The 13,509-nt window shown below is 43.5% G+C and overlaps 1 protein-coding gene across 1 annotated transcript in view; it reads left to right on the plus strand.

The window, feature by feature from the left end:
• Nucleotides 1–13,509, plus strand: part of LOC123724463 (semaphorin-3E) — a 48,529-nt gene that overhangs the window by 13,845 nt on the left and 21,175 nt on the right. The window contains exons 2-5 of the mRNA XM_082957238.1: nt 7,142–7,302; nt 8,140–8,199; nt 9,245–9,364; nt 13,364–13,457. Coding sequence (XP_082813364.1) covers nt 7,142–7,302; nt 8,140–8,199; nt 9,245–9,364; nt 13,364–13,457 — 435 coding nt within the window. The remainder of the gene's footprint in view (nt 1–7,141; nt 7,303–8,139; nt 8,200–9,244; nt 9,365–13,363; nt 13,458–13,509) is intronic.

The following is a 13,509-nucleotide window of genomic DNA, read 5'->3' on the forward strand; positions in this document are numbered from 1 at the left end:
TGAAAGAGATTGGTGTGTTTTTTCACTATCTAATCATGGCATGGGGTTATTCATTGACAGACATGTATTTGTTTAAAATCACTTGATGTTTTTGCAGAATGCTATATATCTGCCTCACTAGCAGAGAAATAAGTAGTACTGCTACAGGACGTTTTACACAATCAAATGTAACAAATAACTACATTTTTAATAATGAAATGTACAGATCATACATTTGTGACATCAATATTTAAAAAACAAATAATTTACAGTTTTTTTATAATCGCTAACATCCTTTAGTCCAATCTGCAGTCACATTTTCAAAACTCTAAACACAATTAGCACAACATCCGTCATGTTGTTTTCACAGAATATTCAGTCAATTAACACGTTTCTAAAATGCTTACATTTTCTTTACATACAAGCTTACCCAATACCAAAATGATGGATCTTTCTTGTCTTATTTACAAATGCTTGCACACAGCATGCCAGAAATGAAGACCTAATGTTGAAACCTTAAATATAGTATAACGCCTCTACTTCTGCAACAGCAGCTCAAAAGCTATATTGAAACAGCTGTTAAGCATTTTTGAATGAACAGATCATTGAAACATTGAGAAATAGCTGATTTACTGTAAGTTGTGTAAAATAGACCAACCACAGCTGATTCCAATCTCAATCGGAGACCCAGCCAGGTGTTGAAGTTATTTCATTTACATGGACATACACAGTAAAAAGGGGACTCTTTGGATTGATTTTGTTCAATGTGGATACAGAACAACACAGAGGAGCAGAGAGAGAAAAAATAATGTCTGGACAAGGGAGAGGAATAGTTGGACCAGGGAGAGGAGTAGTTGGACCAGACAGAGGAGTAGTTGGACCAGGCAGAGGAGTAGCTGGACCAGGCAGAGGAGTAGTTGGACCAGGGAGAGGAGTAGCTGGACCAGGCAGATGAGTAGTTGGACCAGGAAGAGGAGTAGTTGGACCAGGAAGAGGAGTAGTTGAACCAGGCAGATGAGTAGTTGGACTAGCCACAGGAGTAGTTGGACCAAGGAGAGGAGTAGCTGGACCAAAGAGAGGAGTAAATGGACCAGGCAGAGGAGTAGTTGGACCAGGACAAGGGAGAAGGAGAGGTAGGGGGAGAGGAGTAAGAATGCATGGTGGTGTTCAAAGGAGAGTAAGAGCTGTTGTCACCGATGAAATAAGAGCCTCCATCATAGACCATGTGATAAACCGTGGTCTATCACTGAGAGAGACTGGTGAAAGAGTCCAGCCTAATACCATGGTCTATCACTGAGAGAAACTGGTGAAAGAGTCCAGCCTAATACCATGGTCTATCACTGAGAGAGACTGGTGAAAGAGTCCAGCCTAATACCATGGTCTATCACTGAGAACAGCTGGTGAAAGAGTCCAGCCTAATCACAGACGGTCAATCGTGGCTTCCATTATCCGGAATTTTCAACAAACCAACAGGTAAGTAACACATTTCACAAGGGCTTCTTCTATCATTGATGTTGCTATGTCCCACAGTAACTGTAGGCCACCTGTCCCAACGCAAATACATATGTTCTATTTTGTTCCTCTAAAGGATGCAACTTCTTCCTCCCTCTGGGGGAAGAGGAAAGCTCCTCAGTGAAGACCAAGAGCATGCCGTTGTAGGATTTTTTCATTGCTGACATTGCAATAAAACTAAGAGAAATTCAGACCAGAACTGTAGAGGACAACCTGGTATTTCACAATGTGGAAAGCATCAGCGTGACTACCATTGCTCTGACAAAAGGAACAGTTGTACACAGTTCCTTTTGAAAGGAACAGTGAGCGGGTCAGGGAACTCCAGCACCAATATGTCCAGGTATGGTGTCTATCCAATATGTCTAGTTCTATAGTGAGTTTTACACTATGCTACTCTACATATTAACATGGGTTACAGTACATACAGTAGGACACTATGCTACTCTACATGTTAACATGGGTTACAGTACATTCAGTAGGACACTATGCTACTCTACATGTAAACATGGGTTACAGTACATACAGTGGGACACTATGCTACTCTACATGTAAACATGGGTTACAGTACATACAGTAGGACACTATGCTACTCTACATGTTAACATGGGTTACAGTACATACAGCAGGACACTATGCTACTCTACATGTTAACATGGGTTACAGTACATACAGCAGGACATACTGAAAAGCATTTACACATACTGTGTTTGATTTCTTTCAGAGAGTCATGGAGTTGGAGGATAATCAGAACCCACATGAAATAATTGATGAAGCCGAGGCAGGGTTTAAAGTGGGAAAAAAAAGGGCGGGGAAGAAACGTCATCGAGAAAAGGGCCACCGTTGATGTGTCGAGTGTCAATGGATGTGTACTGGAGGCGAAGTCAGGTGCAGGAGAGCAGAGTGAAGTGAACAGGCGCACACTTTATTCCGGTAAAATATCAAAAGCACAAACAACGTGCCCAAAACACGGAACATAGACAAATGTCTGGCGCGTAACAAAAATACCAATAGACCAAATACACGTAACACAAACAATCTTACACAAAGACATGATGGGGAACAGAGGAATAAATACATGTAGATTGATTGGGGAATGAAAACCAGGTGTGCAGGGAACAAGACAAAACAAATGTACACATGAAAAATGGAGCGGCTATGGCTAGAAAGCCGGTGACATTGACCGCCGAATGCCACCCGAACAAGGAGAGGAGCCGACTTCGGCGGAAGTCATGACATCAAGTCAGAGAGGAGCAAATATCACAATGTGTACTGCAATCTGGAGTGCTGGTTTGGTCCTGCAGAAATGCCAGATTGGTCCCTACAACACTGAGCACCTTCTTTAGTTTTTAGATGACCTCCACCAACAACTGGTGCCAGAAGCAGAAAGGGAACAGGTGGGAGGAAACATGAAGACATTTGTGATTGCATGGGACAATGAAGCATTCCACCATTCACATGTAATCACAAACTGGTTTGCAGCCCATCTAAGAATGGTTTCCCTTTTCCTCCCCCCCTACTCGCCTTTCCTCAACCCCATTGAGGATTTTTTTTCTGCCTGGAGGTGGAAAGTGTATGAACATCAACCACATGACCAAATGTCCCTCCTGGATGCAATGGATGCCGGCTGCAGAGACATCTCAGCTGAAGACTGCCAGGGGTGGATAAGGCATGCCAAGCGTTTCTATCCAAGGTGCATAGCGAGAGACGACATAAAATGTGATGGGGACGAGAACATGTGGCCAAATGCTGAAGATCGCATAGATTAGAACAGGACTATGCATTTTTGCATTTTTTCCCTTCTGTGCCTTTTTTACCGTAAATGTGTTTTATTTTTACACAATTGGAACCAAAGGCCATGTATGTTGGATTTTATGTTGATCACTGGCAGCAATTTCATGTTGCTAATAAATATTTTACTGCAGCAATTCTGTCACTTACTACTTTTTTCAACTGTACATTCTGTACATTCTATAAAGTAAAGATGACTTCCTCACTGATAGATAGTATGTTGCCAAAAATGCACACATTCGACACTCAACCAAAAAATGTAGAGTGGTTTACAGTTATAGGAAACTGAATTATAAAAAACTATGGATTTCATATTGTCTATTGTATGCAGGTAGAACAGAAACATGAAAAGCATTGCAGTTTTTGTAATGCCATCAACTGTTAGTATTTTGAAAGTCATTGTGCTGTGATTGACTATGTTCCTCTTAGATAGTAAGCATGTGCTGGAGTTTTGACAGAATGATTAGATATTGAGTCGGGTTTACTGTGTTTTGATAGAGTTAGAGTATGTAAGGAACGTTTTTTTGTATTTTGAAATGTAGAGTTGGTATTAATGAACAAAATGTGGTTTTGAGCAGAAAATTAACTATTTGCCTAATTGTGTGATGTGGGTGTGTTGCTGTGTTAAGAGTTTAGAAAAAGTATCTAATATGAGATCTGTATGTAAAACATTTACATTTTAGTCATTTATCAGATGCTATTATCTAGAGTGACTTACAGTAAGTGCATTCATTTTAAGATAGCTTGGTAAGACAACCACATATCGCAGTCAAATATAAACGACACGAACTTTCCATTCCAGCTAAACAATGGATATATAGCATGCACATTTAAAATCTATGAATGAAAAAGCTGTAGTATTTTAGACACACATGAAGGTACCCATAAGCCATCATTTTTGATGAAAAAACCCAAATGTGAAAAATCGGTGGTTATACCATTTTGGAAATACACTCTTCATATTTAATTCACTCAAGTCAAGTCCTGTCATTTCATTATCATCATCATCATCATCATCATCATCATCACGATTCATCACCATTATAATTTTTGTTATGAGAATTTGTCACCTTTATCCTTATCATCATCACCAACAACACTGTTATCAATATGAAGGGCTTTTGGTCCAGTGAATGTTAACATTACACATTCAGTTCCCATCATTCCCTCAGTGAATGTTAACATTACACATTCAGTTCCCATCATTCCCTCAGTGAATGTTAACATTACACATTCAGTTCCCATCATTCCCTCAGTGAATGTTAACATTACACATTCAGTTCCCATCATTCCCTCAGTGAATGTTAACATATCACATTCAGTTCCCATCATTCCCTCAGTGAATGTTAACTTATCCCATTCAGTTCCCATTAATTCCCTCAGTGGATGTTAACTTATCCCATTCAGTTCTATTCATTCCCTCAGTGGATGTTAACTTATCCCATTAAGTTCCCATTCATTCCCTTAGTGGATGTTAACTTATCCCATTAAGTTCCCATTCATTCCCTCAGTGAATGTTAACTTATCCCATTCAGTTCCCATCATTCCCTCAGTGGATGACAAACTCCCTCCTCCTCCACTACACGCCTGTCCTTGTTATCGTCAGCTGAAGCATTACACATTCCATAGTGTGTTACATCTGGAGGTGTGTGAGTGCGCCCCACTTATGTGTGTGAGCGCCACGTATGTGTGTTTGCGTGCCACGTGTGCCTGCATGCATCTGTGTGTATGTGTGCGTGCATGCAGGTGTATGTGTGCGTGCATGTGTGTGTATGTGTGAGTGCCGGCGTGTATGTGTGTGTGCAGGCGTGTATGTGTGCATGTGTGCTTGAATGCGTGCTCAGTGCATTCCTTTTAAAAAGTGTTAAGAGCTGTAACTGCCTGGTTTAGATCATTACGGGAAGCGTGTCTGGGCACTGGCATATCAGCACCACCATATCCCCTCTGTCTTTACCATAGAGATCTAACGGCAATTTTTATTATTTAAACACATACACACACACTGTTTGAAATCAATGACGCTACCAAAACAATCAGACTAATCTCAATCCTAACAGCACCTAGAGATCTAATACCTCTTAAAACAAACCTTCACTCTGTTTCTACCACACAGATCTCTAATGCTAGCAAAACAAACAGACTGGATCTACCAGAGAAATCTAAAACCAGAAAAATAAACCGAATCTATTGGTCTCTACCGAGACATCTAATACTGTAGTAGATGTAATGCTACTAAAAACCCACAGATGCTGAAATAACAAATCACAGAGCCCCCCTCCTGAAACACTGGCAGTCACTTAAATCTTGACATATAACTCCAGAGAAGTTACGTCTGAGGAGACAGGTAGGGGGAGGTGATGGTCATGGTAGCCAGGAGTATTCTCCTCTCTTCTGGGCAAGAAAAAATGGCAGCTCCAATTTGGGAAAGGGAGGAATACAAATAGAGAGTCTCATTTGATCATATAAACCACCCGTGTCCTGGACTGCTCTGCATGACGCTACGAAGCTTTAGGGGGTTTCCTAACACACTCCAGACTCTGTCTCATCGTCCACAAGGACATCCAGTTGTGCTCTAGGGCCCAAGGCATGCAACCCACCACAGCCCACAGGAAGTGACCCTCGCTGGGGCTGTAGCTCCTGGCTCTGGTCCTTCACCCCCAGACCTGGGCTCCAGAGCTGTAGACATGATCGAAGGCAGACCTGACAGGTTTGATTAGAGGGAAAATATGTGAATGTGTGTGTGTGTGTGTGTGTGTGTGTGTGTGTGTGTGTGTGTGTGTGTGTGTGTGTGTGTGTGTGTGTGTGTGTGTGTGTGTGTGTGTGTGTGTGTGTGTGTGTGCGTGCATGCGTGCGTGACCCATGTGTTCAGTCATTATTAAACTTCACCCTCCTAATCAAACTCACGGTCTAGTGACACACTGTTTCCTCTTTTAGATACATAAATAGGATAAATAAAACTTAGAGATAAAGGCAGAAGGAAGAAGTCCCCCCCTAGAAACTGATCTAGGGCCCGTTTTAAATTATTCTCCCAATGGTTCAAGTTAGGATTTGAGGATTGTAAGCTGATCCTAGATCGGTGCCTAAGGGCAACCGCTACCCAAGGTCAGATAAAGACAACAGTTCCGTTTCCTGTCTGATTAAATGACTTCCTCCCCTCGAGACAGCTGATAGGCTGGGCTGTGAGGATCAAATATCCCATTCAGCAATCACAACATCTTTCCCAGGCATTACATCCGAGTTCTTACCAATGCTCTTCTGGGAGAAGCTTTGGGATGTGACTAGTGTTCTTCCTGATTAGTATCTTCAAGTTCATATGATACAACAACATTTGAACCATGTACGAGACAGTGTTGGATTTGGGGCAGCTTTTAGGAATCTACATGACAGGGTAATTGCTCAGCTTTAAAACACATGCATGCAAACACACCCACACACAGATGGACAAAGCACTTTAGGGTGTGCAATTTGTTATGCTGATGCTAAACAGCCAGTGAACAAAATTTATATTCATCACAGGCGCTCTACTTTTACGTAATGTTGATTAAAGTGCTTGAAGGTATGCTATAACACTGAGTGCAGATTTCAGATATAAAGTGGTTACATTTTTCACATTTTACAAGCCTTCGATCATGTGGGCGCCACTGTATCCTACTGGTTGTGTAACTTTAAATGCTTGTTCTGTGGGCCTACAGGCTTTAGAGCTGTGTCAGTGGGCCTATAGATCTGTAATAGTCTCTCTCTCCCCATCTTTCTCTCTCTCTCTCTCTCTCTCTCACTCTTTCTCTCTCTCTCTCTCTCTCTCTCCCATCTCTCTTTCTCCCTTTCTCCACTTTCTCTCTCTTTCTTCTCTCTCCCTGTGCAGAGTTATGGGATCTGAACAGGACGTGGGTGTTTCAGGGACCAGGTCCCTCCCTGCAGCCCCAGACCATGCTGTTGGACGAGGCCCATGAAAGGCTGTATGTAGGGGCTAAAAACATCCTGTACTCCCTCAGCCTGGAGAGAGTTAACCACCAACACAGAGAGGTACTGTAGGCCTGTCTGTCTGTCAGTCTGTCTGTTCGTGTGTGGAGGGGATTTGAACTCTTACCCCTCCAGGTCATTAGGTTACCTAAACAGAGTGTATGTGTTTGTGCATCTTCATTATATTACCAAGTCTTTCCATAAAGAGCACACAGTTGGACACAGAGAGGAAAGAGATACTGCCATATGCCAGGTCTGCCCCTTAACCTCTGATAGGCTAGGTGGAATTGTCTCCGTATTACTAGTACTTTTCCAGCCCTATATACGTGTAATAATGGCTGTCAAATCCGACTGTTTCCTTGAGGTGGTTGAAGTAACAGTTGAGTGTGTTATAATGAGGTGTTATTAACTTTAATTCTGTTTACTTAAGTAGTCCCGTGTAGCTCAGTTGGTAGAGCGTGGTGTTTGCAACGCCAGGGTTGTGGGTTCGAGTCCCACGGGGGACCAGTACGGAGAAAAAAATTAATGATATGTATGCGTTCCCTACTGTAAGTCGCTCTGGATAAGAGCGTCGACTAAAATGTTAGACAATGACATAAAGGGCAGGATAACTTACTACGGAGAATATCTGTAATGTAGAGAAAATAATGTGATTATTATTGTCCATTTCCTTCTAAGTCATTATTATTAGGTAATGGAGATTATTATTATTGTAAAAAAAATGTATATTGTATCACTGATGAGATAGTATCTTTAATGATGATAGAGAGGGACATACATGACACAACATGTTATGATGCACACCAGTCAAACAGACATACTGTACATTGTGCATGTGTGAGTGTGTGTGCATGTGGATATGCATGTGTTGGTGTGTTATGTATTGTCATTTCTCCCCAGATCGACTGGGCCAGCTCTGTGTCACAGGTAGAAGATTGTCTGATGAAAGGCAGAGAGAAGGTAACATCATCTGATCATTCTACGTTTGTAGCACTCCGTAATTTTTTCAAAAATGTAATGTGTCATAGTTTACCCTTGAAATACATACCTAACCACTCTCCCTTCCTCCATCCTTCTTGTCCCTCCCTCCCTCCCTCCCTCCCCTATACCTTCCTCCATCCCTCTGCCCTCCCTCCCTCCCTCCCTCCCCTATACCTTCCTCCATCCCTCCCTCCCTCCCTCCCTCCCTCCCCTATACCTTCCTCCATCCCTCTGCCCTCCCTCCCTCCCTCCCTCCCTCCCCTATACCTTCCTCCCTCCCTCCCTCCCTCCCTCCATCCCTGCTCCCCTCTACCTTCCTCCATCCCTCTGCCCTCTCTCTCTCCCTCCCTCCCTCCCTCCCTCCCTCCCTCCCTCCCTCCCTCCCTCCCTCCCTCCCTCCCTGCTCCCCTCTACCTTCCTCCATCCCTCTGCCCTCCCTCCCTCCCTCCCCTATACCTTCCTCCATCCCTCCCTCCCTCCCTGCTCCCCTATACCTTCCTCCATCCCTCTGCCCTCCCTCCCTCCCTCCCTCCCTCCCTCCCTCCCTGCTCCCCTCTACCTTCCTCCATCCCTCTGCCCTCCCTCCCTCCCTCCCTCCCTCCCTCCCTCCCTCCCTCCCTGCTCCCCTCTACCTTCCTCCATCCCTCTGCCCTCCCTGCTCCCCTATACCTTCCTCCATCCCTCTGCCCTCCCTCCCTCCCTCCCTCCCTCCCTCCCTCCCTCCCTCCCTCCCTGCTCCCCTCTACCTTCCTCCATCCCTCTGCCCTCCCTCCCTCCCTCCCTCCCCTATACCTTCCTCCATCCCTCTGCCCTCCCTGCTCCCCTATACCTTCCTCCATCCCTCCCTCCCTCCCTCCCTCCCCTATACCTTCCTCCATCCCTCCCTCCCTCCCTCCCTCCCTCCCTCCCTGCTCCCCTCTACCTTCCTCCATCCCTCTGCCCTCTCTCTCTCTCTCCCTCCCTCCCTCCCTCCCTGCTCCCCTCTAACTTCCTCCATCCTTCTGCCCTCTCTCTCTCCCTACAGCCAGAGTGTGCTAACTACATCAAGGTGCTACAGCGGTATAACACCACCCACCTGTTGGCCTGCGGAACAGGAGCATTTAACCCTCACTGTGCCAAAATCAGGGTGGGACACACAGGACAGGTGAGCAGGGTTGGGAGGGTTGTTTGTTGACTTGGAGATACTAATGGGGCTGATATACACTCAATGGTCAGTTTATTAGGTACACCCATCTAGTACCAGGTGCGACCCCCTTTGCCTACAGAACAGCCTGAATTCTTCAGGGCATGGAAAAGTTGCTCAATTGCTATTATTAAGGGACCTAACGTGTGCGAAGAAAACATTCTTGCACACGCAAAATTCTGACTAAAATCAAATCAATTGTATTTGTCACATGCTTCGTAAACAACAGGTGTAGACTAACAGTGAAATGCTTACTTATGAGCCCTTCCCAACAATGCAGAGATAAAGAAAAAATAGAACAACAGAAAAATAATAATACAAAGAACAATACAAAATGAGTAACGATAACTTGGCTACAGACACGGGGCACCAGTACCAAGTCGATGTGCAGGGGTACGTGGTAATTGGGGTAGATATGTACATATACGTAGGGATAAAGTGACTAGGCAACAGGAATGATAATAAAAAGTAACAGCAGTGTATGTGATGAGTGCAAAAAGGGTCACTGCAGATAGTCCGGGTAGCTATTGGTTAACCCTTTACCTAATTATAATGAACAAAAATATAAACGCAACATGCAACCGTTTCAAAGATTCTACTGAGTAACAGTTCATATAAGCAAATTAGTCAATTTAAATGAATTTATTAGGCCCTAATCTATGGATTTCACATGACTGGGAATACAGAAATGCATCTGTTGGTCACAGACACCTTAAAAAAATTGTGTTCGGTGTCCATAGCTTATGCCTGCCCATACCATAACTCCACCCCCACCATGTGGCACTCTGTTCACAATGTAGACATCAGCAAACCGCTCGCCCACATGACGCCATACAATTGGTCTGCGGTTGTGAGGAAGGTTGGATGTACTGCCAAATTCTCTTAAACTCCGTTGTAGACGGCTTATGGTAGAGAAAACTTCAGACATCTGTGGCATTGTGTTGTGTCACAAAACTTCACATTTTAGAGTGGCCTTTTATTGTCCCCAGCACAAGGTGCATCTGTGTAATGATCATGCTGTTTAATAATTGTCTTGATATGCCACATCTGTCAGGTGGATGGATTATCTTGGCAAAGAAAAAATGCTCACTAAATGGGATGTAAACAAATTTGTACACAACATTTGAGAGAAATAAGCTTTTTGTGCTTATGGAAAATGTCTGAGATCTTTCATTTCAGCTCATGAAACATGGCTTGGGGTATAAGGAGGGTAGAAGCTGTTCAGTGTCCTATTGGTTCCAGACTTGGTGCATCGGTACCGCTTGCCGTACGGTAGCAGAGGGAACAGTCAATGACTTGGGTGGTTGAAGTCTTTGAAAGAGGTCCTGGATGGCAGGAAGGTCCTGGATGGCAGGAAGCTAGGTCCAGTGATGTGCTGGGCTGTACTCACTACCCTCTGTAGCGCCTTGAGGTCTGATGCTAAGCAGTTGCCATACCAAGCGATGATGCAGCCAGTCAAGATGCTCTCAATGGTGCAGCTCTAGAACTTTTTGAGAATCTGAGGGCCCTTTTCAGCATTCTGAGGGGGTAGAGGCATTGTCATGCCCTCTTCATGACTGTGTTGATGTGTGTGGACCATGATAATTCCTTAGTGATGTGGGAACCAAAGAACTTGAAGCTTTCGACCTGCTCCACTACAGCTCCATCAATGTGGATGGGGGCATGCTCCGCTCTTCATTTCCTGTAGTCCACGATCAGCTCTTTTGTCTTGCTGAAGTTGAAGTAGAAGTTGATGTCCTGGCATCACACTGCAAAATCTCTGACCTCCTCCTTGCAGGCTGTCTCATCGTCGTCAGTGATCAGACCTATCACCGTTGTGTCATCTGCAAACTTAATGATGGTGTTGGAGTAGTGCGTGGTCATGCAGCTGTGGGTGAACAAGGAGTACAGGAAGGGACTAAGTGCACACCACTTAGGGGCCCCCGTGTTGAGGGTCAGCATGGCAGATGTGTTGTTGCGTACCCTCGCCACCTGGGGCGGCCCATGAGGAAGTCCAGGATCCATTTGCAGAGGGAGGTGTTTAATCCCATGGTCTTTAGTTTAGTGATGAGCTTGGAGGGCACGATGGTGTTGAATGCTGAGCTGTAGTCAATGAACAGCATTCTCACATAGGTGTTCCTTTTGTCCAGGTGTGAAAGAGCAGTGTGGAGTGCAATAAAGATTGCGTAATCTGAGGATCCATTGGGGAGGTATGCGAAAAAAAATCACAATATGTAATTATGATTTTTCAGGGGGTGCTACAGCACCCTGAGCACCCCTAGTTCCTGCGGCTATGGATAGGAGTGGAACCCGGTGTGGTCGTCTGCTGAAATAGCCCATCCGTGACAAGGACCAATGAGTTGTGAGTTCCAAGATGCCGTTCTGCACACCATTGTTGTACTTTTTGCCATTCTCCTTTGACATCTCATCAACAAGCTGTTTTTGCCCCCAGGACTGCCAATGACTGGATGTTTTTTGCTTAGGTCACTCGTTTTGCCCATTCCAATGTTCGAGCGAACAGTAACTGGATGCCTGTCTGCCTGCTTTATATAGCAAGCCATGGCCACGTGACTTACTGTCTGTAGGAACAAACCATTTTTGTGAACGGGGTGGTGAACCTAATAAATGTATGAACACATTTAGAAGGACATGCTGCTGGTTTGGCTCAGTCTCGTCATCAGTCTTTCCTAAATGATCTGTAAATACCGCAACACATCCACTGGACAATGTGTGTCTCCTGAGAGAGAGAGAAGGGGAGTTTGTTTATTCACCTGACAGTGAAACACAGAAATACACAAGGAGTGACATAAATTATGAGTTTTTTTCAAAAATGCTATATATCCATTTTCAGAAATGTTGGTAAATAAGCTTTTATTGTTTAACGAATTTATGAAAGAGATTGTTCAATGTATTTATTCAATACTATATATCTGTCTCAATTTCAGAAGAATTTGTAGTAATTCTAGGTTTTAAACAGTCAAATGTAACAAATAACAAAAATATTAATAAAGAACTGCACAAATAATACATTTGTTTTGTCAATACAGTAATATGAGAAACAGTCATATGAGAAACAGTAATATGAGATACAGTAATATGAGATACAGTAATATGAGAAACAGTAATATGAGATACAGTAATATCAGATACAGTAATATGAGATACAGTAATATCAGATACAGTAATATGAGATACAGTAATATGAGATACAGTAATATGAGAAACAGTAATATGAGATACAGTAATATCAGATACAGTAATATGAGATACAGTAATATGAGAAACAGTAATATGAGATACAGTAATATGAGAAACAGTAATATGAGATACAGTAATATGAGATACAGTAATATGAGAAACAGTAATATGAGATACAGTAATATGAGAAACAGTAATATGAGAAACAGTAATATGAGATACAGTAATATGGAATCTGTAGGTAAAACATTGACATTTTACATTTTATTCATCTATGGTAGCCTACTGGCAGTTAGTTTATGTGTCTTCTGAAAAACAGAGAGAGAGAGAGAGAGGTAGAGAAATAGGGAAAGAGGGAGTTTGTACTTAAAGTTAGTTTGTGTGTCCTCTGAGAGAGAGGGATTGTGTTTGTTTGGACTGTGTGCATGAGAGAGAGAGAGAGAGAGAGAGAGAGAGAGAGAGAGAGAGAGAGAGAGAGAGAGAGAGAGAGAGAGAGAGAGAGAGAGAGAGAAATAGATAGAGCGAGAGGTAGAGAAAGAGGGAGTTGGTACTTAAGGTTAGTTTGTGTGTCCTCTGAGAGAGAGGGAGTGTGTTTGTTTGGGCTGTGAGTTAGTTTAGTTTATATAATCCAATGTCAGTCTGAGTGGACTTGTGACAACAGCACCATCAGGAAAAATAAAGAATCTTCCTCTGGCACCAGGCACGCTATGGCTAAGGTCAAGCTCAGGGATGTCGCTGTGTGTGCATGTGTGTGTGTTCTCACTGCTACTTTTTGGTCCCCAGGTCAGGCAGTTTGAGCTGGAGGAGCAGAGTGTAGAGAGCGGCAGAGGGAGATGTCCCTACGACCACAACAGCCCCGTTACATCCACCCTGGACAGTAAGAATACCTAACACATAATGCAACGCATTTTCACCTCTGTTCTTTCACT

The sequence above is a fragment of the Salmo salar genome, chromosome 10 (genome assembly GCF_965601325.2).
Source record: "Salmo salar chromosome 10, fSalSal1, whole genome shotgun sequence".
Taxonomy (NCBI): Eukaryota; Metazoa; Chordata; class Actinopteri; order Salmoniformes; family Salmonidae; genus Salmo; species Salmo salar.